We start from the raw sequence: 27,851 nt of genomic DNA, 5'->3' as shown, positions 1-27,851 counted from the left end.
TATTATGCTGCCTTTGTCTACGCCTCCAGTAGTACAATAGAAATGTTATTAACTCGCCACACCCTCTAATGTTAATGAGATGACTCTGCTCACTTGTCTAAGTCTATACAGCAAAGTTGACAAGTGAGCTGCAGAAAACAGGAAGAGTTAACCTATTGTGTGAGTTCTTTAGTTGCCAATGTGAAAACAGCAATATTGCAAGATTGTTGTATATGTATAATATAATAAAAAGCTGATTAAAATAATCTGTCATTTTCTGATCCTTTACCTTTAATACGTTACCTCAATGTTTGTGCGCAGCGATCTCATCAATGTAACAGGCTACCAGCTGAAAGCCGCCTGTTATCCCTTTATATGATTACTGACCGGATGTTAGGGTACACAGGAGAATTTTTCCCTCATTAATCACATGTCACATGTTCAATATTTCGATTTTTTTAAAATTTTGCCCTTTTGATGTAATTCATTTTAATTTTTTTCTTCATGTAAATATTAAAGGGGTCTTCCAGGACTATATTATTGATGGCCAATCCTTAGGATAAAAACACAAAAATAAAAAAAGGGTGTTGGTCCGCTCACCATGCACCTCGGATGTCTCTGACGCCAAATTGTCCATTTGGTGCTCGTAGACTGCAAAAACTCTGCGTTGGCAGCAGATAAAATACGAAATAATGTTGAATAAAGGCGACGTCCAGCACTCAGTAAAATAAAATCCAAAACTCGAATTCATCACTCTAAAAACAAATTAAAAACTTTCCTAGGAATGACGCTTACGCGTTTTGAATCGAACAGGTTCTTACTCATAGCTGGCTTCCCAAAGCTCCCTGTTCAAAATTTAATTAGGTGAGAGGAGGTCCCACATGGATCACCAAAAAAATTAACTCATCATGTACCAAATGGAAGTAAAAGCTTGATGCGATTAGAATGCAGAGACGCTATGTGAGACGATACATAAGCAAAAATAAATGTTGAAGGGTAACTAAACATTCAACAAACTTCTGAGATGTCATAGAGACATGTCAGAAGTTTTGATTGGTGGGGGTCCGAGCACTGAGACCCCCACCAATCGCTAAAACTAAGCATCAGAATTGCTCGTGTGAGTGCTCAGCAGTTTTGTTTCTGTTCGGCTTTTTCCGCAAATCCATGTATTGGAGTACGGACTAAATAGAAAGTCTATGAGCCCGTACTCCGATACATAGGCTTTCCGGAGAAAGCCAAACAGAAACGAAGCGACTGAGCGCTCGAACGAGCACTTCTGCCACTTCTTTTTAGCGAATGGTGGGGAACTCAGTGCTCGGACCCCCACCAATCAAAACTTCTGACATGTCACTATGAAAATAAATCCACAAAAACCAGCAGGACAAAGTGAAAAGTCCAGAAAAATATATATAAGAGCAAAAAAACTTTTCCATAAGAATACATACAGTGAAGGAAATAAGTATTTGATCCCTTGCTGATTTTGTAAGTTTGCCCGCTGTCAAAGTCATGAACAGTCTAGAATTTTTAGGCTAGGTTAATTTTACCAGTGAGAGATAAATTATATTAAAAAAAAACCTGAAAATCACATAGTCAAAATTATATATATTTATTTGCATTGTGCACAGAGAAATAAGTATTTGATCCCTTTGGCAAACAAGACTTAATACTTGGTGGCAAAACCCTTGTTGGCAAGCACAGCAGTCAGACATTTTTTGTAGTTGATGATGAGGTTTGCTCACATGTTAGATGGAATTTTGGCCCACTCCTCTTTGCAGATCATCTGTAAATCATTAAGATTTCGAGGCTGTCGCTTGGCAACTCGGATCTTCAGCTCCCTCCATAAGTTTTCGATGGGATTAAGGTCTGGAGACTGGCTAGGCCACTCCATGACCTTAATGTGCTTCTTTTTGAGCCACAGGATTTTAATCCATTACGGCGTAATGTGTTACCAATGGTTTTCTTGGTCACTGTGGTCCCAGCTGCCTTGAGATCATTAACAAGTTCCCCCCGTGTAGTTTTCGGCTGAGCTCTCACCTTCCTCAGGATCAAGGATACCCCACGAGGTGAGATTTTGCATGGAGCCCCAGATCGATGTCGATTGACAGTCATTTTGTATGTCTTCCATTTTCTTACTATTGCACCAACAGTTGTCTCCTTCTCACCCAGCGTCTTACTTATGGTTTTGTAGCCCATTCCAGCCTTGTGCAGGTCTATGATCTTGTCCCTGACATCCTTAGAAAGCTCTTTGGTCTTGCCCATGTTGTAGAGGTTAGAGTCAGACTGATCATTGAGTCTGTGGACAGGAGTCTTTTATACAGGTGACCATGTAAGAGCTGTCTATAATGCAGGCACCAAGGTGATTTGGAGCAGTAACTGGTCTGGAGGAGGCTGAACTCTTAATGGTTTCGTAGGGGATCAAATACTTATTTCTCTGTGCACAATGCAAATAAATATATATAATTTTGACAATGTGATTTTCTGTTTTTTTTTATATATATAATCTATCTCTCACTGGTAAAATTAACCTAGCCTAAAAATTCTAGACTGTTCATGCCTTTGACAGTGGGCAAACTTACAAAACCAGCAAGGGATCAAATACTTATTTCCTTCACTGTATATAATAAATGGTATACACATATATGGGAGGCATCAAACTTCACCTCACATTCAATCATGAAGCAGTAATATCCAGTAATACATTGGTCGGATTAACCGTTTGAGTGTTCATGAAAGGCTGTAACACTGATATTAATACTTTAAAGTGTAGCTAAACGTTCGACAAACTTCAGACATGTCATAGTGACATGTCAGAAGTTTGTATTGGTGGGGGTCCGAGCACGGAGACCCCCACCAATCGCTAGACCGAAGAAGCTGAAGTGTTCGTGTGAGCGCTCAGTTGCTTCGTGTCTGTTCGGCTTTTTCCAGAAATAAATGTATCGTGTACGGACTATGAGCCCGTACACGATACATTGGCTTTCCGGAAAAAAACGAACAAAAACGAAGCCGATGAGCGCTCACACGAACACTTCAGCTGCTTCGTTCTAGCGATTGGTGGGGGTCTCCGTGCTCGGACCCCCACCAATACAAACTTCTGACATGTCACTATGACAGGTCAGAAGTTTGTCGAACATTTAGCTACACTTTAAGTAAAATAATAGGATTTCTAAGTATATTTTAGGATCAGGGCCGGTGTCAGCACCCGGCAAACTCGGGCAGGTGCCGGGGCCCACTACACTTGAGGGAGCCCACTCAGCCGCTGGGTGCTGTCGCTGCCGTTGTCACGTCATGACTGTCTGTATATGGACAGGGTTGTGAGGAGGAGAGAAGGAGTCCTAGGCAGAGTGCTAGTGGCTCTGCTCCGGGACTCCATCTCTGGGGAAGCCCCTGACATCTCTGTCCATATATCGACAGTGATGTCAGGAGGGGAGGAGTCCCAGGCAGAGTGCTAGTGGCTATATGTCTTCATAGGTATTCTATATCCAGTATTGACATATATGGATGTTATTGCTAAAACAGGTTTTCTGTCTGGCCTGGAATTAATAGGTATTGATAGAGTGCCAGTAACACTCTGCCCGGGACTTTGGCTCTGGGGTTGCCCCTGACATCACTAGCCGTATATGGACAGTGATGTCGGGGGGCTTCCCCAGAGCTGGAGAACTGGAGCAGACCCTTTACTAGCGCTCTGCCCGGGACTTTAGCTCTGCTACAGACATCACTATCCATATATGGACAGTGATGTCAGGAGCTGAGCAGGAGTCCCAGGCAGAGTGCTAGTAATGCTCTGCATGGGACTATGGCTCTGGGGTTGCCCCAGACAACACTGTTCATATATGGACAGTGACATCAGGGGTTTCTCCTGAAGTGGAATCCCCCAGCCAGTCGGCAATGCTCTGGCTGGGGATTGCACTCCAAGAGGGAACCCCAAAGGCGCTACCTAAAAGGAGGGAGGCTGTGAGGCACTAGCAGGGAGGGGGGCTATGTGGCACTATCAGGGAGGGGGGCTGTGTGGCACTACCAGGGAGGACGGGGCTGTGTGGCACTACCTGGGAGGAGAGGGCTGTCTCTGGCACTACCTGGGAGGGGGCTGTGTGGCACTAACTGGGAGATGGGGCCTGTGTGGCACTAACTGGGAGGAGGGTGCTATCTGGTCCTACCTAGGAGGGGGGTTCTGTGGCACTTCCTGAGGGGGGCTGTGTGGCACTACAGAGGGCACTAAATTTATGGGGATACAAACTGGGGGCCTAACTTCTATATGGGGCATAAACAGGGCCTAACATCTATATGGGGGAACAGAGTGATGTTTTCTGCCATTTTACTGCGGCAGTGAGTTCACCTGCAAAGGGGCCTACTAAGTCTGTGGCGCCCAAGGGCCCACATAAACCTGGAGCCGGCCCTGACTAGGATGGTATAATATCGAATAATAGATCTTAAATTGAATAACCAGCACATCAAACATACGATAGAAAGATAGAACGATATACTGTAAGAAATATGAATGTCAAAAGGTGCTAAACGGACAGTGCCGCCAGTATACAGCAGAAAAGATAAACTGATACAATGTAATTGTGGGAAATGCTGAATGAACAGTATAAACAGTTACTGTAATGTATCAACTACTAGAAGAGTATACCACAAACAATATAAATATAAAAAAATAGTGTTAAACGGGCAGCGCCACTCGCATACCACAGGAGATATGTAATGTTACGCCGTAATTATCTCTAGGGATTGCGAATTAAACAACATAAATGATTGTCTGCGTAAGGAGTAATGTATTAACCGCTGTAAAGGGTATAAAATAAAAAATATGAATGACAGAAAGTGGTGCTGAACGGACAGCGCCGTTCTACACTGTAACTGCCTCTAGGGGGTGCTGAATGAACAGCATAGACAAATGCCTATAGTAGGAACAATGTATCTACCACAGATGGTAACAAATAATTTTGTTACTAATTGATCAAATAGTTCATGCCATGGATTGTGCAATGTAGAGCAATGCACAATCCATATTAACCGACTATTCTAATATCATATTACCTTATCCATCAATATACTCCGATGGCAAAGACCGTCCTATTAGTTGATATACATAAGGTCATTTCTGAAATTAATACCTAAAGGAAAGTGTGCATCCATTGTAAGTATCCATAGTGCCTCTCTATTAAGTAATAATTTGAGCCAGTCTCCCCCTCTTTTCGGTTTAAAGACCCTCTCTATTGCACAAACATATAGGGACCTAGTATCTCCATGATGGACATCTAAAAAGTGCCTAGCAGCCACAGAGACATTACGTGTATGGGTATTGTGGATGTCGGCTAAGTGTTCCCCTATATGTTTCTTTACGGGTCTGATAGTGCTGTCTATGTATTGTAACTTGCAGTCTCTACGATGTATAGCATAAACCACGTGTGGAGTATTAGGGGGAGTTCACACTGAGTTTTTTTACACGGAAACCGCGCCACAAAACGCGCCAAAAAATGGCTGTAGAGGAGTTTTTTCTCTGCGAGCGGATGAACCGTCTCGTGGGAAAAAGAAGGGACATGTCCTATCTTCGGGCATTTACTCCTCTGACCTCCCATTGACATCAGTGGGAGGCAGAGAAAGTGTATTTCGCAGCGTTTTTTGCCCGCGGCGCTCAATGGCCGTGGGCGAAAAACGCTGTCAAAATCGGCGTGCAGGGAGAGGAAAATCTGCCTCAAAATTCCAAACGGAATTTTGAGGCAGATTTTCCTCCTGCAAAAAACTCTGTGTGAAACCGGCCTTACAGAGATCATGGATGAACCGTTTGGAAAATGTAGACAAAGAAGCAAATTCAGTCCCATTATGCATAAACGGACACGGTCCGCGTCATGTAGAGCCACGTCGGTACGAGCCCTTAGTGTCTAGACTTCCAGGGGAAATGAGATTTTCTATTGTCAAGGAATTTCTGGCCACAATATTATATCCCTTGCCTAAGATGTCTTTCAATATAGGATCTTTATCCACAACCGGCAAATATTTCTTTATAATTCCCGCTATCTGATGAGAGTTGGCGCTAAAGGTGGTTGAAAAAACAATTTGTTGTTATGGCATCGGTCTGAAGGATGTTCGGATTTATCGTCATAGAGATAGTGATGTCTACTTTTACCGTCAGCTATTTTTTTAGCCCTATTTAAAGGATGGGCGATGCATGGCCTCTAGTGTAACCTATTGTCTATATTGTTGCATTCTTCTAGATAGCATTGATGTTTAGTGCAGCTTCTCTGGGCGCGAACATATTCTCCTATTGGCAAATTTTTAATAACATGTTCTCTGGAGGCGCGGAGGACAGAGTTTTCAGACACTGGTTTCCTATATCGGCTGCTGAGGACCCGTGAAGTGTCTCCTGGTAAGAGGAGATCCAGAAAAGAAATGATTCTGAATTAAAGTCATAAGTGAAAGTCAAGTTATCATTGTTATCATTGTTATTATTGTTATTATTGTTATCATTGTTATCATTGTTATCATTGTTATTATTGTTATTGTTTTGATATTTATATTGTTTGTAGTATACTCTTCTAGTAGTTGATACATTATATCTCTCCTGTGGTATGCGAGTGGCGCTGCCCCTTTAACACTATTTTTTTATATTTATATTGTTTGTGGTATATTCTTCTAGTAGTTGATACATTACAGTAACTGTTTATACTGTTCATTCAACATTTCCCACAATTACATTGTATCAGTTTATCTTCTCTGTTGTATACTGGCGGCACTGTCCGTTTAGCACCTTTTGACATTCATATTTCTTACAGTATATCATTCTATCTTTCTATCGTATGTTTAATGTTCTGGTTATACAATTTAAGATCTATTACCCGATATTATACTATCCTAGACTCCTATTTAGAAATCCTGTTATTTTACTTAAAGTATTAATATCAGTGTCACAGCCTTTCATGAACACTGAAACGGTTAATCTGACCAATGTATTACTGGATATTACCTGATTGAATGTGAGGTGAAGTTAGATGCCTCCCATATATCTGTATACCATATATTATATATGTATTCTTATGGAAAAGTTTTTTTGCTCTTACATATTTTTTTCCGGACCTTTTACTTTGTCCTGCTGTTTTTTTGTAAATTTAACATTTATTTTTGCTTATGTATCATCTCACATAGCGTCTCTGCATTCTAATAGCTTCAAGCTTTTACTTTCATTTGGTAGATGAGGAGTTAATCTTTCTGGTGATCCACATGGGACCTCCTCTCATCTGATTAAATTTCGAACTTGGAGCTTTTGGAAGCTAGCTTTGAGTAAGAACCTGTTCGGTTCAAAGCGCGTAAGCGACCTTCCCAGGAAAGTTTTTAATTTGTATTTAGAGTGATGAATTAAAGTTTTGGATTTTATTTTACCCAGTGCTGGACATCCCCTTTTTTCAACATTATTTCATATCCTTAGGATAGACCATCAATATCAGATCGGTGTGGTTCTGACTCCCGACACCCCCACTGGTCAGCTGATTAAAGGGTCAGCGAGTGCCACGTCTTCTCCAATGTTTAGAAGGTACAGCGCCATGCAATTGGTAGTGGTTGCGGCAGGTATTGCATCACAGCGCCATGTCCTCTTTATTGTTTACCAGGCATAGCACCGTACATTTGGTAGTGGAATATCACAGCACTATAGAATGTACGACGCTGTGCTTGGTAAGGGGATGCAGCACTTGGACAGTCGCGCCCCTTCAGTCAGCTCTAAGGCAGGGGATGCCATATGTCGGACCCCTACCTATCTGATATTAATGGCCTTTCCTAATGATAGGCTGTCAATAAAATAGTCCTGTAAAACCAGTTAACTAAAGTGAAGCTCCAGTTTCTAACAGAGGGACAGGTCCATGGTCGGGATAGCTCAGTTTGTAATTGGATACAGTCACCTTTAAGTCTATACCCAAAGATAATGATAAAAGTGTCATATTCAATATGGACTGATGTTATAAGTGGACTCCTCCAGGGAATATCAATGGAACTATCAACATGTTTGTTATAACTTATTCTAATTGCAAACTACACAGCGAACACAAAGTCACTCCATGAACGGAAGAGAGATTTAAGATTTAAGGGGGTTGTCCAGGATTAGAAAAACATGGCTGCTCTCTTCCAAAAACAGTGCCACACCTGTCCACAGGTTGTGTGGGGTATTGCAGCTTAGCCCTATTCCCTTTAATAGAGCTGAGCTGCAATACCAGACACAACCCATGTACAGGTGTGGCGCTGTTTTTAAAAGAAATCCTGGAAAACCGGGCTGAACGCCTCCAAACATCTGCCCATTGACAGCGCGTAAAAAAAACGCCCTGTGGGAACGAAATCAATGGGCAGATGTTTGGAGGCGTTCAGCCCCCATATTTTCAGCCATTTGTTGGGGCGTTTACGACATTAAAAAATGGCTGTAAGTAGGCCGTGGGAACAAACCCTTACTGTGAGTTTATGAAACCTGCTTTCTCGAGATATGCTAATGCCAGACAGTATGCTTGCTTCCCAATATTTCAACATTTGAAACCTAACCCTGATCTGGCCAGAAACGCCCACGAACTCTCCAGAAACGCCCAATTTGGGGCACAATTTTCCTACCCCCTTGGAAGTTGATTTTGCAGGTAAATACTATCAATAGCGAAATGGTTGGGAGGTAGGAGTGTGGAGAGATTGGAGAAAGGGTCGGTCATTTTCCTCGAAAACCACAATATACTGTACAGATCATTGGTATTAATGTAGAATCCTGACTCAGTGATCGGCTGGTTTAGTCTGCTTGGTTGCGCCTCTGACTCATAGGGGGGTTCCCAAACAAGGGACCCCCTTCTATTATGTCCATATGCCTTAATACAACATATGGACGGGGTTGTGCTGATGGGACAACCTCTTTTAGTGGCCGACCCATATTATCGAATAAACCAATGAACATTTCTGTTTTACTTCACGTGCTCCGCTCTTTCCTAGATAAAAACTGTTATATAAAGAATCTGCCGTCTCTGCGTTTTCATGATACGTTGTTCACGCTGCTTTTTATGTACATGTTTGTGGTGCTTTGAATGTCTGTATAATAATTGTGCAACAATTTACAGTAAAATTCCTTTAATCCGGCACCTACATAATCTAACATCTGATGGATGACTGATCACACCTTCCAGATTATTGGATAGATTAGTACAGCTTAATGATGATCGGTCTTCCCTGCTCAGTCCCCCTCAGTCTATTCTAGCGAGGCTCCAGATTATCAGGCATTTCTGACAGATTATTCATATTCTCAGGTGCCGGATTAAAAGAAGTTTGCTGTACATATAAGGATTTATATATAAGGTATATGTCTCTCTTCCTGAATAGATGCCTTGTCATCCTCGTAACCAAATCTTCTCCCTGTTGATTTGTCTTGTAGACCCCGGCGACTCCAGGTGATGCCTTTATGAAATATCCCACCCAGCTCCACCCAGCCATTGCTCCTATGTTTGGACCCCTTTCTTACAATCCCGTTGCTCTTCCATCAGGTGACAAAAAGCCCTTGTCCATTTTGGAAACACACATTGATATGGCATAGTGGGTGCAGTAGTCTTATTGCAGCCACGTGGACCTCGTAGACCCCGGTAGGGCAGGTCCTTGTGGCAGCAGAAAACATTGTATGAATTCTAGTATAGAGGACAGCACTCGAGGGAATCTTTATCGCTATGTCATATATCATTACACGCCCATCACTTGTTGCTGGCAGGTACGGACGGCTTACTACAGCTGTCAGATCTATGACAGGAGAGACACATTGATGTCATCCGTGCATTAACCCTATTACAATGCTCCGCACATGTCTGGATATTCAGGGCTGTAAACTGCCATGGAGGGTTTTCGTTAACATGTAATACAGAAGTCAGGAGGTCACCTGGAATATCTTCAAACAAAGATGTGCCTCCACTACTGGCCACAAATGAGTTGACTCCCAGAGGTCGTCATTATTTAGAAGCATTAGTGTGTTCTCCGCTTGTACATCATTCAGCCATGGTAGAAGATATTAACCCTGAGGGCCCATGAGCTGGTACCTCAGCGTTCCCTAGATTAAACTTCTCTGGTTTCCATCATTCTACAGATTTTTCCTAGTCCTCGTAACCTTTCTATAGCATCAGAGGAGCTTGAGAGTATCACCAAGAGCTTCAACCCCTTCATTCGCTGGAGGTCCCAGCTCATGGACTCTCACCACTGTTATCCTAATGAAATATTAAAAGTGGACAGTCCCTTTAAATACATGGTACTTGGATCTGGCCTTGGCTTAGGAGTTAGAAGAGCATCCTACTGACGGGGGACTTCAGCGGGAGAAAACACAGCAAAGAAAATCTCACGTAAAAAACGTTCTTAGACCCTGTTCACACAGAGTTTTTTGGGAACCGCGTCGGAATCAGTGCCAAAAAACGTCCGAAAGTGGTTCCCACTGATTTCAATGGGAGGCGGAGGCGTTTTTATGCCGCTCGCGGTTTTAGCCGCTCGCAAGAAGAAAAATCGTCATGCTCTTTCTACCTGCGATTCGGTTTCTGACCTCCCATTGAAATCAATGGGAGGCAGAGAAAGCTTTTTTTGCCGTGTTTTTTTGCCAACGGTGCTCAATGGCTGCGGCCGAAAAACGCAGCGAAATCCGCTGCATGAGGGTATGTTCACACGCACTAATTACGGACGTAATTCGGGCGTTTTTGCCCCGAATTACGTCCGAAAATAGTGCCTCAATAGCGTTGACAAACATCTGCCCATTGAAAGCAATGGGCAGACGTTTGTCTGTTCACACGAGGCATAATTTACGCGCCGCTGTCAAATGACGGCACGTAAATAGACGCCCGCATCAAAGAAGTGACCTGTCACTTCTTTGGCCGTAATTGGAGCCGTTATTCATTGACTCCAATGAATAGCAGCGCCAATTACATCCGTAATGGACGCGGCGTTCAAGCGCCTGCACATGCCGTTACGGCTGAAATTACGGGGATGTTTTCAGGCGGAAACATCCCCGTAATTTCAGCCGTTACGGACGCTGTCGTGTGAACATACCCTGAAAGTGCAGGCAGGTCAAAATCTGCCTCAAAATTCCTGAATGAAAAAATCTGCCTGTAAAATACTGTGTGAACTGGGCCTAAGGACTGCCCCTTTGAGAAAAAGAATTACAACATCCACCCTTAAACTCTATTGATGACTGCACATGGATTATGCACCGTTCTGCTTTGAGGGTGAAATAGTCATATAAAGAAAGAACACATTTAAGGGTCGAGTTCCCTTTAAGCCCGGAACCTTGTGTTACTGTTTTCTGTTACTGTTTGTTTGCTTGCTACATTGTAGCCTTTGATGTTATCAGTAGGAGTTGCTAGTAATAATTAGAGCTGACTTGCAGCAAGTCAAGGAGATTTGACATATAGGACACATGAGTAAATCTTCCCTGGGGGGGCCGGGAGCTTGGACAAATTACAGAGAAAAGAGGAAAATCTATGAATAACCTTTTAGTAGACGCTTCAGTATCGATCCTCCACCTGTGGCCAATGAAAACAATGAAATAATTTGATTTGTTTAAACAGATAGATTGGATAATGTTGTAACCTGAACCTCAACGAATCCCGAGTGAGCAAAGGGAGCAAATCAGTGCGAAACGCGGTATAAAATGCGGAAATGTTGAAAGGACATTCCATAATACTGAGGGTGAACACGGGGTGCAGCATATAATCATAAGGGGCCCATAACATGTTGTAGAATGGGCTCCACATCTGTAGGAATGCAGAGGAAGTTCACTGTACATACAGATTCACACTTACATATACTCAGACATGCTCATAGACATATATACACATGCATGCACACAGTCATATACATACAGACATACACACAAGACACACAGACATGTACACAGACACACACAGACCTACAAATGCAGATAGACAGGCACACATGTACACAGTCCATACAGGCAAACCATGCAGCTGCTATGGGGTACATGAGACAGGGGGCACCAGTTCCGGTTGGTTCAATAAACAGCCAAAGGTTTATGTCATCCTCCACTCTGTACAAAATATGAAAGGGAAATAAGCTGCAGGCCCTCCTGTCCCAAAATTATGGGCTGAAATAGTAACTATTGTTTATTTCTTTTCTCCACAAGTCAATAGAACAAGCGTAGATAAGATACTTTATAATATATCCAATTACAGATAAATACTTCTTTGTCCACTTATCAGCCCCCCCCCCCCCCCACCTACTGCATTGATCAATCACTCTGAGTTCACTGATAAAAATGTTAGCTTCACTGAGAGATCAGGCTACAACTGCCTATAGAGGTCTGTGGAGAGGAGGAGGAAGTGGAGCAGCTGCAGAGAAAGAGAGAGAGGTAGCGAGACACAGACAGACGCTGCAGTGTCTAGTACATGTTATATCTCACACCAGTGCTGGATTCACAGCTACATTTCTCATTATTGCTGTATAATGTCCTTCGTGTTGCTGCAGCTTCTAGTAAGTGTTATATCTTACCCCAGTGCTGGATTCACAGCTACACTGCTCATTATTGCTTTATAATGTCCTCTATGCTTCTGCTGCTTCTAATAAGTGTTATATCTCACCTAAGTGCTGAATTCACAGCTACACTGCTCATTACTGCTCTATTATGTACTTCATATTGCTGTTGCATCCAGTAAGTGGTATATCTCAACCCAGTGCTCAATTCTCAGCTACACTGCTCACTATTGCTGTATAATCTCTTCCATGCTGCTTCTATGAGTGTGTAAGCAAAAGGTAGGGGAGTAGATCTTTCTGTGCTGTGTATAGGGGACATCATAGCATCTAGCCTTCGCCCACTCTGGAGCTGAGTTCAGGGAAAACCGAGAATTAGAAATAGAGCCTACAGAGGGAAAAACTGCTGAAACATGCAAGATACAAGTCATATAATGGTCAGAAATATTTTTATACCTCATGTACACTCAGGTGCACTTTAACCATTGTATAATGAGAAGTCTGTCAATTTTCTAATTTACAAGATCTTTGCTTGGTGCCACTGAGGTATAATGTTGCTAAAGAAAGGCATAATTTAAAGCAACTAGAAGCAAAATCTGTTCCGGCTCATCTCCCTCCCCCGCAGTACTGAGCAGTGTAGCTGTAAATCCAGCACTAGGATGAGATAAAACACTTACTAGATGCAGCAGCATAAGACTGGAGGAGATTATATAGCATTAATGAGCAGTGTAACTGTGAATCCATCACTGGGGTAAGATATAACACTTAATAGAAGCAGCAGCATGGCAGACATCATACAGCAGTAATAATCAGTTTAGCTGTGAATCAAGCACTGGGGCGAGATATAACACTAATTAGAAGCTGCTGCATCAGCATGTAGGACATCATACAGCAGTAATGGGCAGTGTGCCTGTGAATCCAGCACTGGGGTGAAATGTAACACTCGCTAGAAGCTGCAGCAGCATGGAAGAGAATATAAAGCAGTACTGAGCAATGTAGCTGTGAATGCAGCACTGGAGTGAGATATAATACTTACCAGAAGCATAATAATACAGGGACATTATACAGCAGTAATGAGCGGTGTAGATGTGCACCCAACACTAGGTTGAGATATAACACTTAATAGATGTAGCAGCATGGAGGAAATTATACAGCAGTAATGAGCAGTGTAGCTGTGAGTCCAGCACTGGGGTGAGAGATAACAATTCCTCGATGCACCAGCAGTGTCTGTCAGCCTGTCTTTCTCATTCTGTCTCCCTTCAGCAGCTCCCTCCTCCCTTCTCCATAGACTTCTATGGGCAGCAGCCATAACCTGATCCCTCAGTGAGCTGTCCTTATTTCTGCTTCACTGAATATTGACCTGAGTTAACAGTGCAGGAGAAGGGGAGGAGATGTGTCTGATATGTGGAGATAGATGCATTTTCGATAATAAGATATATTACAAAGATTCTTATCATTACTTGTACTATGGATTTGTGGGGGAAAAAAATGAAACAACGTTACAATTTTAACTCAAAGGCCCACATTTCTCAATGTATTTGCCGCATTGTATCACAAAATATTGTCTAATCTGCTTTGTGACATGTTTATTAACCATTTGTGCCAGACATTAGAGCCATTTTCAACATAAATGTCAGTTTGCAGTGGATTACTGCTCTGCCCGGATTTAGACACAGTTCTGAAATGTGACTTTTTTTTTAAAAAAATCACAAAAAAGTTCGTAAATTAGGAAAAAATTAGCATCTGTACTCCACACAGAACCTGACGTACAAAAAGATGGTGTGATGTTAGCCGGTGTGAAAGATAATGGCAGTGATGTGTGTTGTGTAAGATTAATCGGAGAGGGCGCAGGCAGTAACATTTTTTTTTTTTTGCAACGGGTCAATAAATTAGTCTAACTGTGATTTAGACATTGATTAAAATGCCGCCACTTCTGAAAAATCTGTCCCGAAGTCTCATAGAAAGTTGCAGAACTTTTCTTTATACAATGATTAAGCTTTAACTGGACAAACCCTTTAAGTGACAGTCGATCAATGATCTTGTTAAAAACTTTTCTCTACAAAATTCATCAGTTTCTTTTCCGCAGTCACCCAATATTGACTGAAGTGCATTTGAGTGTTTGGGGAAGGGGGGTTGGCAGGGAGTTGACACTTTAAGAACTCTGCCCTTCAACAATCGTTTGCGTCTTCATTAAACATGTAGATAATACGGCTCAGGTGAAATATTGTGACATTATTTCCCAGCTAAGTGCTCCCTGTAACTATACCCTGCCTGGCGCATGGACACATCTCAAACACGAATGCACCAAGCGATGGCTGCAGAAGCTCCAGAAATACCCCCTGTCCAATCAACAGCACATGAAACAATTAGACACAGTCATTCAGTATAAAGGATGGGGGTGTTTACTTAATTCCGAGCAATGCAGCAGGTCGAGCAGAAGTTTATTAATAATTGAAGACTATCTGCTCATTGGTTTACTGCCTGGAAAAGCAAAAGAGATTGTTAGGATTTAATGTGACTTTATAGACCCACAGCGACACCTAGTGGCCTCTGATATATTACACAAATATCTAGCCTAACTGTACTGTATGTGACCATAATCTGATAGATCATGGCAGACCAGCAGGATTTACAGACTATAGTGTGCCGGACTATCAGACTTTTGCTCTGTGGATGGATATATAAATAGCAGAACTTCACGGAATTGAAACGCGTGGAATTATCGCATATGCACACGAAATTGCATTGCAATATTAGCCACGGGACCGCATGACGTTACAGGTGTGCATTCAATGTTATGCGTTCACAGTTTCACAATTGCAAAAATGCCAATAATGTAGGATTTCTCTACGATTATCGCAGACATTAAATTGAAATCCCCTCCCCCAAGTTCCGACAAACGCCACTCACATATTGCATACGAGTTTGTGCTTCGAGCAGTGGAACACATACAGGGCGATTTCTCTCCGTGGACCCCCGACATTTTTTTTCTCTCTTAAAATGCCAGTCAAAAAAAAAACTGTTTTATTTTTTTATTGTACTGCCATTTTTTTATGCCATTTTTTGTGATTTTTTTTAAATTTTTTTATCTTTTTTTAAATAATGTGCTTTAGTACCTGTGTTTTCACACGTGTTGTTTTTTTTGTGTGGTATTTTGACATTGCAAAACCATGGGATTCAAAGATACCTCTTTGCAACACAGAATTTATTCTGAAAAAAAACACAAAAACTTTAAAAACAGTCAAAAACAAACAAACAATGGAGGTCTATGGGAGAATAATGCCTCTAGCTGGCAGTAAAAACGCCAAATCAACCCCATGTTGCGATTGCAAAAAAATGCCACTGACCCTAAAAACACAAAATAAAATAAAAATAATGCCACAAAATAATGTGCTGTTTGTAGTTCGTGCACTTTTTACTTTTTGACTTTCAGCTAAGATCTGGCCGCAGCAAAACCCACCAGGGAAAGCGCCACAAAAAATGTAGCATTTTTTCTGAAACCGCTTTGTGTGGAGGAACCTTTAATCTACATAAAATGTTTAGTTAAAGGGAAGATTCCACATAAAAACATCTGAGACATCTCAGAAAAGGTTATTCACTGGGGGTCTGTATCATGTGACCCCACAAGTCGCTAGAACGAAGCTTCAGACAGATGACAAAGTGGCACAACACTCGGAGGAAGGGCGCAGCCCCTTCGCTCCAGCAATCAGTGATGGTCACAGACCAATAGAAATCACGTCTTCTCAGAAGTTGTGTAGATGTGAACCTCTCCCACAATGCACCTCAGCAGATCGTGGTTTGTACAAACACTGACCCAGCAGGGGGCGCAAGGGAGATGTGAGAACTAACAGAAAACTATAACATAAACTGCAGCTTTGGATGTGACTGGAGTAAAATACATAATGTAATATAAATCAATCCATGATGAGTGTAATCTGTTGTTTTTTTGCTACTTTGGATTTCGGAGATATATCCAAGTCTTATTACAAACTGGATGCAGCTTCCGCAGGATCTCTCCTGGCCGCCTACGGGATCCACCATAAATATTCATGAAATTCCGATGAATGCATTTTCATAATCCCAAGGTCATAAGAATATGAAGACAGGGCGAGCTCATAGGAAGAAAGATTCCAACTCCAGACCTCAGTATATCGGGCACTTAAGACGTGGATATGATACGAGGATTTCTCAAATACCATAACCCAGTTATCCACGCTCCTGCACTGATCTCTTATACATTAGCGGAAAGTTACTGGCAGCAGTCAGGGTGGCATGGGAGGGGGCTAGGGGCATGATGCGTAAAGACAAAAAGAATACCCAACAGAGGCTCAAAAATGGGCAACGCAGAGGGTGTGAATGTTGGGTCAGAACGCGGCATCCAGGAGATCGTGGGATCGTGTTAGAGAGTGTTGTGATGGATCAGCCTATGGTTGAACAGTCCAACTTGGGAGGTGTGGGGTGGGGTGAGAGGGCGTTGTGTTGGGTCCTGGTGTAGATTGGGGTAAGTATTAGCTCTATGTTATATGGACTGTAACGTGTATTCTACTTCTTAACTATCCGAGGAGTCCCCCATTATGGGTCACATCCCGCCCCACACTTATCATCCAAGAGACCTGGAATTCATTGAAAAGTAGATACCCAGGGCGTCCCTATATTAATCAGAATTGCAATGAGAGAGTTTATATAGCAGAGATCTCCGGAGTCCCTCCTAATGCTACCAACGGCCAGATCAAAAGATATGGAGACCTCTGGGCAGAACATTATCCACATAACCTTTTTAGAAATGGAGGGAAATGTAAAATAATAAACAAGAATTGGGGTAAATAGTGCCATGCAGCGCCCAAAATGTTGCCATAAAGTGATGTATGCTATACAGGGGCGTCTATACCAGTGAGGAACTTGGAAGACCATGTGGCTGCTATGGGGCCCTTGGAGATAGAGGGAACAGTTTGGTTGGTCCCATTCCCTTTGCTACTGTGCAGGTCCCCCCTCCCCAGAGGAACTGGAATATTAGCAAAAAATGGGAGTGGGGAATTGTCCCAAGGATTATAGAAAGGGCATCCAGGGGGGAACAAATACCAGGCGCTTCTGTCCTGGTTTGCAAACTTTTCACAATAATGAAGGGCCCGTTTTGATCTTTACAATGAGGTCCCCCCTCTTTTATGTATACCACTGAAACTATAACACTAACATATTGTGCCCAAACTGTGCCATACAGTGCCCAAATAATACTACCATAGAGTGCTCAAAAATGTCAGGCAGTGTCTAAATCAGCAGCAGACTAATTACTGCAGCGGTGACACGTCTCTGCCTCTCCTGCCCAATGAATCTCCTCCTCCCGGGAGGTCTCTGCCTCTCCTGCCCAATGAATCTCCTCCTCCCGGGAGGTCTCTGCCTCTCCTGCCCAATAAATCTCCTACTCCCGGGAGGTCTCTGCCTCTCCTGCACAAAGAATCTTCTCCTCCCGGGAGGTCTCTGCCTCTCCTGCCCAATGAATCTCCTCCTCCCGGGAGGTCTCTGCCTCTCCTGCCCAAAGAATCTCCTCCTCCTGGGAGGTCTCTGCCTCTCCTGCCCAAAGAATCTCCTCCTCCCGGGAGGTCTCTGCCTCTCCTGCCCAAAGAATCTCCTCCTCCCGAGAGGTCTCTGCCTCTCCTGCCCAATGAATCTCCTCCTCCCCGGAGGTCTCTGCCTCTCCTGTCCAGTGAATCTCCTCCTCCCGAGAGGTCTCTGCCTCTCCTGCCCAATGAATCTCCTCCTCCCGGGAGGTCTCTGCCTCTCCTGCCCAATGAATTTCCTCCTCCCGGGAGGTCTCTGCCTCTCCTGCCCAATGAATCTCCTCCTCCCGGGAGGTCTCTGCCTCTCCTGCCCAATGAATCTCCTCCTCCCGGGAGGTCTCTGCTGAACCTAAAAAAATAAAATCGGTTGAGAAAAGGTCAGAGGGTCAAGACCCATTGGACTCCGATCTGGACTCTCTGTAGCCTGAATAGACCACTGAATGTGGATTCCTGCCCGATGTGTGTTTGTTGGTGGCCCCGGGGCACTATTGCTCTTCTTGTAGTGCTACACCTTCCCCAGAATTGCCCTTTAACCCAGAAAATGACATTGTATAATAAGATGTGACTACAACTCCCAGCGTTTCCTTCCAGTTAGTGTCATACATCATCTACTACCATCTTGAATCTGACGCATCAATTCAAACAGCGATTTATTTAACGACTCATTACGTTTAAGAGAAGATTCTCCTCATCCCAGAATTACCGTTTTCATCTGATAAAGGGACAAGAAAAATGCCCATTTTCCTGACAGCTTTTCATTACTGGATAGAAACCCCCCTCCCCCGAGCTGCCGGGCTATTATATATGCATAGCTTCCATGACGAGCGCATTAAAACAAGATGGATGATGTCACCGTGGTGTCAGCTTTAAATTAACCCTTAACATTCTGCAAAGACTCCTTACAAATTAGTCCCTTAACCTCCTTAGTGGCGCGGAGCTCGGCCCCCTGGGAAGGGAAGGTTTAATGTCAAGATTTACAAGACATGATTAATTCACACCTCGCTGGTATAGAGAAGGTCTGGCTTATATTTAAAGGGGGGGGTGCAGTTTGGTGACCCTGAAAATCAATCTTTGGAAAATTGCAATTTGACAGCTTATGTGTTTGTCCCTAATGATTCAGGCTGGAATATATAAATGAGTTACGGGGAGGGGGCTGCCAATGGGCGGCAATGTAATCAAGAGACACCATGGGTCCTCCAGACCTCCAAGCCTTTCTATGTGGTGACCCTCCAGTCTGGCCAATACAGTGGGGTCCCAAATAGTAGAGCCCCCCAAAAACTCCATATGCAAATGCACTTCTTTTACCTTATCCATCAGCCGGTAGAATAAAATTTCATGACTTTATTAATTAACCAGGAATCAATTTGAAAAAAGTAATCAGGCAAACACTGTAAATGTCAGCATCTCTGCTACCTGTGCTTAAATGTAGAATAACTATTACTTGTGCAACTCACTAATATACTTTCATTAGCCAATCTAAACATTGAGCAGAGGAGCTGCAGTGAATAACGTTTCCCTGTAGTCACCTTCAACAGGGTATGAAGACATTTGCAACAGTCTACAACAAGCATGGCGTTGGCAGACTATAATTAGAGCTTGACTGGCAGCAGAGTTAGTTTCCATGCAGCTGTCCTATGTACAGTGTCAGCGATGAATCTGCCAAAGATGTCACACTCACAGGGTCCAGGATGCTGAGATATGAGGAGCTGTTTGTAGGGTTTTTACACTGTAGAGCTGCTTTAGTTGTACCTGTGCTACCTGTGACATGAAGCTATCACTGTAGTTGTAATTTTCCCTCCCAGGTTAATAAAATAGCAGCTCTCCGGGGTCATGGGGTCGATTTATATTGTGACCCTACACAGACCATTTTCTAATAATTACATAGAGATCGATTGATTTATTATGGACAGAATGTAATACCCTGTTTAGCCTGTAGGAGTGCTATACATAAAGTCCATGGTTCTCCTGGCATTGATATTTTTATAGTGAAGTTATATTTCCTCTTCTGTACCATTTCTATGTCTCATTGTGTTTTCTCATCCTTTTTTTAAGGCTACGTTGCGATGGGAGCTGTCCAGCCTTCATTCTGGGGACAACAACCATTGATGCAACCACAAATGGTTCTTGGTGGCCAGTCTCCAGTTGCTCAGGTCATGCAGGGAAGCCAAACTATAGCATGGGCTCAACCAGGCCTTTATCCTCCTACTCAGCAACAGCCATGGCCAACCCTTCCTGGCCAGTATCCACCTACTGCCTTCATGCCAACACAAACTGTATTGCCTTTCCAAGCAGCCATGTTTCAAGGTACTACTGCCCCCGTAGCCACGGTCCCACCAACCAGTGACTCATTGCGATCAAGTCCTCTTCTACCTGGCCAGATAGTAACGAAAGAGATGTTTAAGGATTTTCAGATGGTAAACCCCCCTCCGGTGCCATCACGGCAGCCAGATCTGCCGTCCCTCTCTTGTACCTCAGAGGCCTTCTCAAGCTACTTCGACAAAGTTGGGTTGGTTCAGGATACAGACGATTGTGACGACTTTGATATCTCACAATTAAACTTGACACCTATGACTTCCACTTCACCGTCCACTAATTCACGTAAGTACCAGACCCCTGTAATGGTGCTCGAGTACCGCCTAATGAACCTACATGTTATCCTATCCTTACGCCATCATTTTTGAACATCCGCATCGTAAGGGCACCCACCCCAAAAAAAAATGCCCTTGAATTGTCCACTTCTGTCAAGTGGCAAAGCATGGGTGGTGATATCCAATATGGCCACCATTACAGGCCCCACAGGGGATGTCACGCAGCTTTCCATGAGTTTCCTAGAAGACATTTAAAAAAAAATAAAAAATATTGTGGACACAACTTTTTGAAAAACTTTTTGTATTTCATTTTGCCAGTAAATGTTGCGGGTTCCAGCAATATTTATTTTCCACCTGTCAGCATTTTAGTCCTACTTGAACGGATTGTCAGTAAATGACAAATCTCTTCATTTATCGTCTTATGAAACCATCCGCGGCGCGCCGTCTCCCTCCATGCCCGTGGCTTGACTTGAAGTGTCCTTTTTCATTAGACAGGACATTAATGACAACGGTATTTGCCTTGATATAAAGATTCATCACTGACGCTCAGACAGGATCCCGCCGCACTTGCATATGTATACGAATAAAAGACGATGTTCCAGCACCTTTTCCTGAGCCAGATACGGCTCCATGATGAATTCATTTGTTTCTGTATGAAAAATGCATCTCAACAGGTTTAGACAGCAAACAGGCTGCAGAGGAAAATTATTAGTTTCGAACCACTGACTCCAAAAAGAATTTGATGGAGTCTGTTTAACGTCTGGCAGGAAAATCTGTAATATCAAATGAAATATGGGTTCCATAAAAGACCATGTTCTTATATCTACCCCCTAACAAATGATTATTTTATCCCCACCTAAGCATGTCCTCCAGAACCCAGCGTCTTCTCAATGTCATTTTAATACTCTTCGTGATATTTTTAAATATTTTTTTACAAAAACTTGATGTTTACATGTGTTCTATAACATTTTCTAATTGTTTCCAATGTCATGTCTACACCAGCCCCCACTCCAGCCCCAAGGCAGAGCTCCCCATCAAAGTCCTCAGCGTCTCACACAAGTGATCCCAGTGCAGATGACATCTTTGAAGAAGGCTTTGAAAGTCCCAGTAAAACTGTAGAAGATGCTGTAAGTTGTTCTTAAATATTTCAATTTCAATCCCTCACCCCCCAGACAATAGAAACCTGCAGAGAAAAGCTCTTTCCAGATAACATCAGGGTAGATAAAAGCAGATTGGTCTTTTTGTCATTTCTCAAAAATCTTTTTAATGGCGAAACGCGTTAGTGATTGTTACATTGGTTTGATCTTGTGTTCTGGAAGGATCCATCATACTAAACTACAAGATGTTTTATGGTAAAGTTCTACTGATGTCACCAATAAAAATGTAAAATTTTCCTAAAGATCTGGAGACAAGAGGGTATTTGAAATCTTTACGTGATCATGAAGTTAACATTTTCCTAATGTCTCTGAAATTATAGTAACCATTCAGAAGTTAGATATAACTTACAAAAAGTTGCACTGTTGGCCATATCAGAATTCTAACACTTGGGCTCAGGGCCGGATTATAGGGAGAGCCCAAGGGGCATATGCCTTAGGGCCTATATCACCTTAATGACCTGAGGGGCCTCCACCAAGGCTGGTTTATTCCAATTTTTCTACTTACGACCCTGTTAGTCCCTATATATATATATATATATATATATATATATATATATATATATATATATATATATATATATATATATATATGTGTAGTTTACACTGTTCTGGAAAACGGCGGTCCCCTGAGGGCTGCCCAACGATCCTATCCAACTGGGAAGAGGTGGCTACACATCTGTGTGGCTCTTGCCTTTGAAGTCAAAGCGAGTCACTGCCTTGTTGTCTCCATAGCTTCCAGTGGATATAGCCTTGGGTATGCACGGCCGCTTCTCCTATATGTGGCTGTGATAGGGAATCAGGTGAGTGGAACGGAGTCTCCACCAAATTCTTTTGCCCAAGGGCCTCCACCAACCTTGTTCTCGTCCCTGCTTGGGCTACATGACCACATCTGATGTCTACTGGCATGCTTTGTCGGCCCATGACTACATTGTTTCTCAGTTTAGGATTACCATTTTGTCCTATCCATACATTACAGCAATAACCCTCAATATTGCTGCTGGAACAAACCGAATCTAAAATAATGCTGAGGTCATTGTCATGACTTTGCCATGGACTAAAGGCCTCAGAGAAGAACTACATGGTGATGGTGGACAACAAGCCGTACCTGAAGGCAATTACATGATGTCCAAAATGCTACTTGCATGTGATTCGAATCACGCAACTTTTTCCCCCTCTTTTTCTGAACTTTTTGTCTTCAAGTTAGGAAATACCCCCATGAAATGGCCTAAATTGATCACATACGACCACTGTTATTGTCTATATTAGCGATTTCCAACCAGTAGCTCTTGAGCTGTTGCAAAACTCCGACTTCCAGCATGTCCTGATAGCCACATGCTGGGAGTTGTAGTTCTATAAGAGCCACATGTTGGAGATCACACGTCTATTGTGAACTCCTCTTTTGGTACAATGGGTATTGATCGCAACAATATGCATCCAATTCAACCCAATGGGATGAGACAAATACAACAGGGGTGGTGAAAGCCGCAGAACATCCCACAGACTCTTGGGCAGTTTAGTTATAGGCTTGGAGGAGAGTAAATGCTTTTTGCTCTGTGACTGCTCCTAACGCTGTATTTTCTTTCTGTTCTGAGTTCTGCCTTCTTTGTCCGCTTAATATGTCATTCTGTTCTTGTTTTGTAGCCTGAAGCTTCTCAGGCGTCCTCCTCTGCTGATGTAGCTGAGCCCAGTGGTGACTCTATAAGCCCACAGGTCGGCAGCTAGAGAGCACGGACTGGGGTAGGTATCTGTCCTTCCCCCTATTCTTGCTGTTGTGTTTGTTGCAGTGTTTTTTATACTACTTTTTAACCATCTCACAACTTCTTTGCTTGGTCTTCTTTTGCACGGTGTCTGTGCTGTGTTGTTGTACTCTTGTACTCCATCTATACTCATGATGACATCAATGGGAATATTTTTATTATTATTTGATAGTATATAATATACACAAGGGCTATCCAAGTTTTTGTTGACTTGGGATGAAAAGTGTGTGTGTGGGGGGGGGGGGTGCACAGCAAAATTAGATCATGACGGTGAGGTCTCAATGAAGATAGTGATACATAATTCATATTACTTTTCTCCCTGTCACCAATGCCCTCACATGGCACCAGGAAATGTATTATGTCACTAATAGTATCCTTTTCTGTCTAGTGGGTTAAGTGGCTTCAAGAATGACGTCCATTGTGTCTAGTGGGTTTAATGATAACATCCATGGCATTTAGTCAATATAATAAGACCATTCCTGGTTTTTAGTGGGTTAGTATTGGTATTCCTGGTCACAAGCAGGTTAACAAAAAAAAAAGGTACATGTTGTCTAGTCAATGTATTACTATAGCTGGAGTTTATTATTATAATTTTATATCCCTGGTGTCTAAGAGATCATTAATAATATCCCTGGTGTTTTGTGGGTTCATGAGCACCATCCTGGATGGCCAGTGGATCAGTATAGATAACAGTTGTTTTAAGTGGGTCCTTTTAAATAATAAGAATACTAATAGTAATAATATTAATAATAATAGCAATACTAATGGTAATAATAATAATAATAATAATAATATAATAATAATAATATAAAAATAATAATAGTGATAATAATAATAATATAAAAATAACAATATAGAAATAATAATATAAAAATAATAATAATAGTAGTAATAATAATATAAAAATAACAATAATATAGAAATAATATAATAATAATAGTAATAATAATATAATAATAATAATAATAATAATAATAATAATAATAATAATAAGATTAATAGAAAAGTAATAATAATAGTAATAATTATAACCCTGGTGACTAGTATGTAAATATGTATTTCTTATGTCTAGTGGATAACTATAATATCAGTAGGTTAATAATTATAACCCTCGCATCTAGTATGTAAATATTTATGTTCCTGGTGTCTAGTAGATCACTATATTATCCTTATTATCAAGTAGGATTATAAACCCAGGATCTAGTATGTAAATATATATATGTTCCTGTTGTCTGGTGGGTTATTAAATAAATCCCTGGTGATCCAGATCAAGGTAACATTTAGTAATCACTTGCTTTGTGGATTTAGCTGATGTTGGGAGTTAATCCTTTTTACCATCCGCAGGTCAGATCAGAAGATCGTATCTATGCTCAGATCCGAAGACCTAAGAAATAGCGTTAACAAGCTTGTAGCGCTCCAAGACTTGACTGAACATATGGCTGGCTACGGCTACTCAATGGCAGCACTCTTTCAATTGACCATAACAATGGGTTTTACCTGCGTCCTGAAAGAAGAAAAACCCTGGAGAAAGGAGCGCAAGGGCGAACGGAAGGAGCTCCGGCTCCAACATCATCAACCCGAAAGCTTTGCGAGGAACATTGATTCTAGACTTGATCATTAAGCTACATTTTTTGGTTTTCTGAAGGACGACGTGTTGAATATTTTACTACTCTTTCCACAAATGTTTTTTTTTTCACTTTTTATAAATGAACAATCGTTACGTAGCAAAAAGTATTGGACAACGAGACTGAAGTTTACACTGTTGTTTTTTTTTGTCAATGGTTTATTAGTCACTTTGAAAAATACCAAGACGTCATCATTGGAAGGCAGATTTCTTTATTTCACAGAATGCTAGAAACGATAATTTTTTCCATTTTTTTTTTTGAGGGGAGAGGGAGGGGGGTGGGGTGACACCTTCCGAAGACTGGGTACTATAAGAAAATTAATATTGTTTTATAATATTGTCTCTTGGACTGACGAGAGGACATTGGAGACCTAAACCATTATAGACCAGATTCTAATCACTGTATGGAGTAACGGACAATATAACGACCCGATTGTTAAAATAAACAAGGGAACTTTCTAAATAAAGAGTTGGGAGGTATTTTTCCTCCGCACTTAACCTTGCTGCTGTTCGGCTATGCAGACAAGATTCTTCTACTCGTGCCATTTTTAAAAAGAATTATTCATTCGCCCAACAACTCTGGAATAATTCCAAATCTGGATTTGGATAAAATCAGACTTCGTTCTGGAACTTTGGAGGCATGAATTTTGTTACATAAAAAAAAAGAAAAAAAATCTGTGATTAAACAACTCATCTCTGTCTCTTTTGTACATTAGGGAAAGAAAATGAAAATAATTTTTTTATTTTATAATCGTGACATGAAATTCTTGAAATGGGAAATGCTTTAAAAAAAAATTCACGTAAAAATAACAGGATTTGTAAATATAAGAATTTTTGTTTTGTTTTTGCTCTTTTTTTTAAATTTGAATCTAACACATTTACTGTTACATTGTAGCAGGAAAAAAATCTATTTCTGTTGATACAAGGTTTCATATCACATTTTTTTTCCCAAGTCCTGAGTAATTATCCTGTCAAAATCTAATAAACTGAATGGGGATTCTTGTATGACCATTTCTGTTTTATTAGGAGAAGCAGAATTACTTGTGAGACTCATGAAAGTGTTCTCCAAAGCCCTGGAAGCCGCAAATAATTCCAGCCTTGATAAAAAAAAAAAATTCTTTGAGTCTCCAGTATCTTTCATTATTGACCGAAGTGTCTGTCTGGGTTGTGAAAGATAAAGATAAAAAATTGGTGTTAAGACTGAAGTGTTGAGATTTACAAAATGTCCAATTTGAGAAACGATCTTCAATTTTAGAATAGATTTCACCTGTTTTAGGTTAATATCGACCGCTGGTTTTAGGCAAATCGGCTTGTTTTTGTTTCAAATTTTATGTTTTTGAATATTTTTGAATAATTTAATAATACAATTAGAAATACAGAATATGTTAAATAAAGTCATGTGAAATCTTAATTAATTAGACATTTTAACCCCTACCTGCCGCAGAAATTTTTTGGATTGTCACTTGTTTTTTGCGGGACGAGTTGTAGATTTTCACAGCACCATTTATTGTACCATAAAATCTTTTGGGTGGTTTTGTTTTTACGGCATTTACCGTGCAGGAAAAACGGCATGTTAACTTTATTCTGCAGGTGAATACGATTACAGCGATACCAAATTTATATCGTTTTTTTTTATGTTTTACTACTTTTACAAGGAAAAAACGGATGGTTAAAAATAAAATTGGAGCTTTGTCGTCATATTCTGAGAGTCATAACTTTTTTATTTTTCCATCGATTTAGCAGTATGAGGGCTTATTTTTTGCGGGGCGGCTGTAGTTTATACTGGTACCATTTTGGTGTACATGAGACTTTTTGAGCACTTTTAATTACATTTTTTGTGGGATTGACCACAAAACTGCAATTCTGAAGTTTTTAATTTTTTACGGCAGAGGCAGGGTTTCATAGGAGTACAAAGATGGCGGACCTGCGGGCCTTTATCAGGCCCCCAGGCTGCCATGCCAACTAACGGCACACCCGATCTCGCCACGGGGGGAGGGACGTTGAATCAGAGGCGTAGCTAGGGGTTTAGCACAGCGGGGACAAAACATATCTGAGTGGGCCCCAAACCAGTGGCCCCCCTAACACATGTTTACATCTGAAGAGGTGCATTCTAATTATATACCAGCCATCATCTCTGTATGTAATCCCCATCATCACTGTGTATAACCCCCATCATCCCTGAATATACCAGTCATCATCCCTGTATATACCAGTCATCATCCCTGCATATAACCCCCATCATCTCTGTATATAACCTCCATCATCCCTTAATATACCAGCCATCATCCCTGAATATAACCCCCATCATCCCTGTATATAACCCCTATCATCTCTGTCTAGTATATACAGCCTGGCTAGTATATACAGGTACAATGGGGGTTATAAACAGGGATGATGGGGGTTATATACAGGGATGATGGGAGTTATATACAGAGATGATAGCTAGTTTACACTGGGATAATGGGGGTTAATGCAGGGATGATGGCTGGACTACCCATCATCCCTGTATATAACAACCATCATCCAGTATATAACAAACATAATCCCTGTATATAACAACCATAATCCCGGTATATAACAACCATAATCCCTGTATATAAAAACAATACTTCTTGTTTATAAACCCCATCATCCATGTGTATATTAGCCAGGCCACCACTGTCGTATAGTTTCGTATGGCATAAAACTACAGCTCCCAGCATGACCCGAACAATGGTAAGAATATGCTG

The 27,851-nt window shown here is 41.6% G+C and overlaps 2 protein-coding genes across 8 annotated transcripts in view; both read left to right on the top strand.

Moving 5' to 3' along the window:
- DAB1 (DAB adaptor protein 1) overlaps positions 1-26,123 on the top strand; it is a 721,439-nt gene extending 695,316 nt beyond the window's left edge. For 6 of the 7 annotated variants that reach the window (XM_075832689.1, XM_075832692.1, XM_075832691.1 and 3 more), the window contains 5 exons: positions 9,365-9,473; positions 20,049-20,594; positions 21,587-21,711; positions 23,383-23,478; positions 24,843-26,123. In XM_075832689.1, the coding sequence (XP_075688804.1) occupies positions 9,365-9,473; positions 20,049-20,594; positions 21,587-21,711; positions 23,383-23,463 (861 nt within the window). In that variant the 3' untranslated portion in view covers positions 23,464-23,478; positions 24,843-26,123. The remainder of the gene's footprint in view (positions 1-9,364; positions 9,474-20,048; positions 20,595-21,586; positions 21,712-23,382; positions 23,479-24,842) is intronic. The other variant, XM_075832694.1, reaches the window with a different exon arrangement.
- Positions 1-27,851, top strand: part of FYB2 (FYN binding protein 2) — a 174,536-nt gene that overhangs the window by 28,321 nt on the left and 118,364 nt on the right. The window lies entirely within an intron of this gene.

Source organism: Rhinoderma darwinii, chromosome 7, assembly GCF_050947455.1.
Source record: "Rhinoderma darwinii isolate aRhiDar2 chromosome 7, aRhiDar2.hap1, whole genome shotgun sequence".
Lineage (NCBI taxonomy): Eukaryota > Metazoa > Chordata > Amphibia > Anura > Rhinodermatidae > Rhinoderma > Rhinoderma darwinii.
This window is presented reverse-complemented; position numbering and strand designations above follow the sequence as displayed.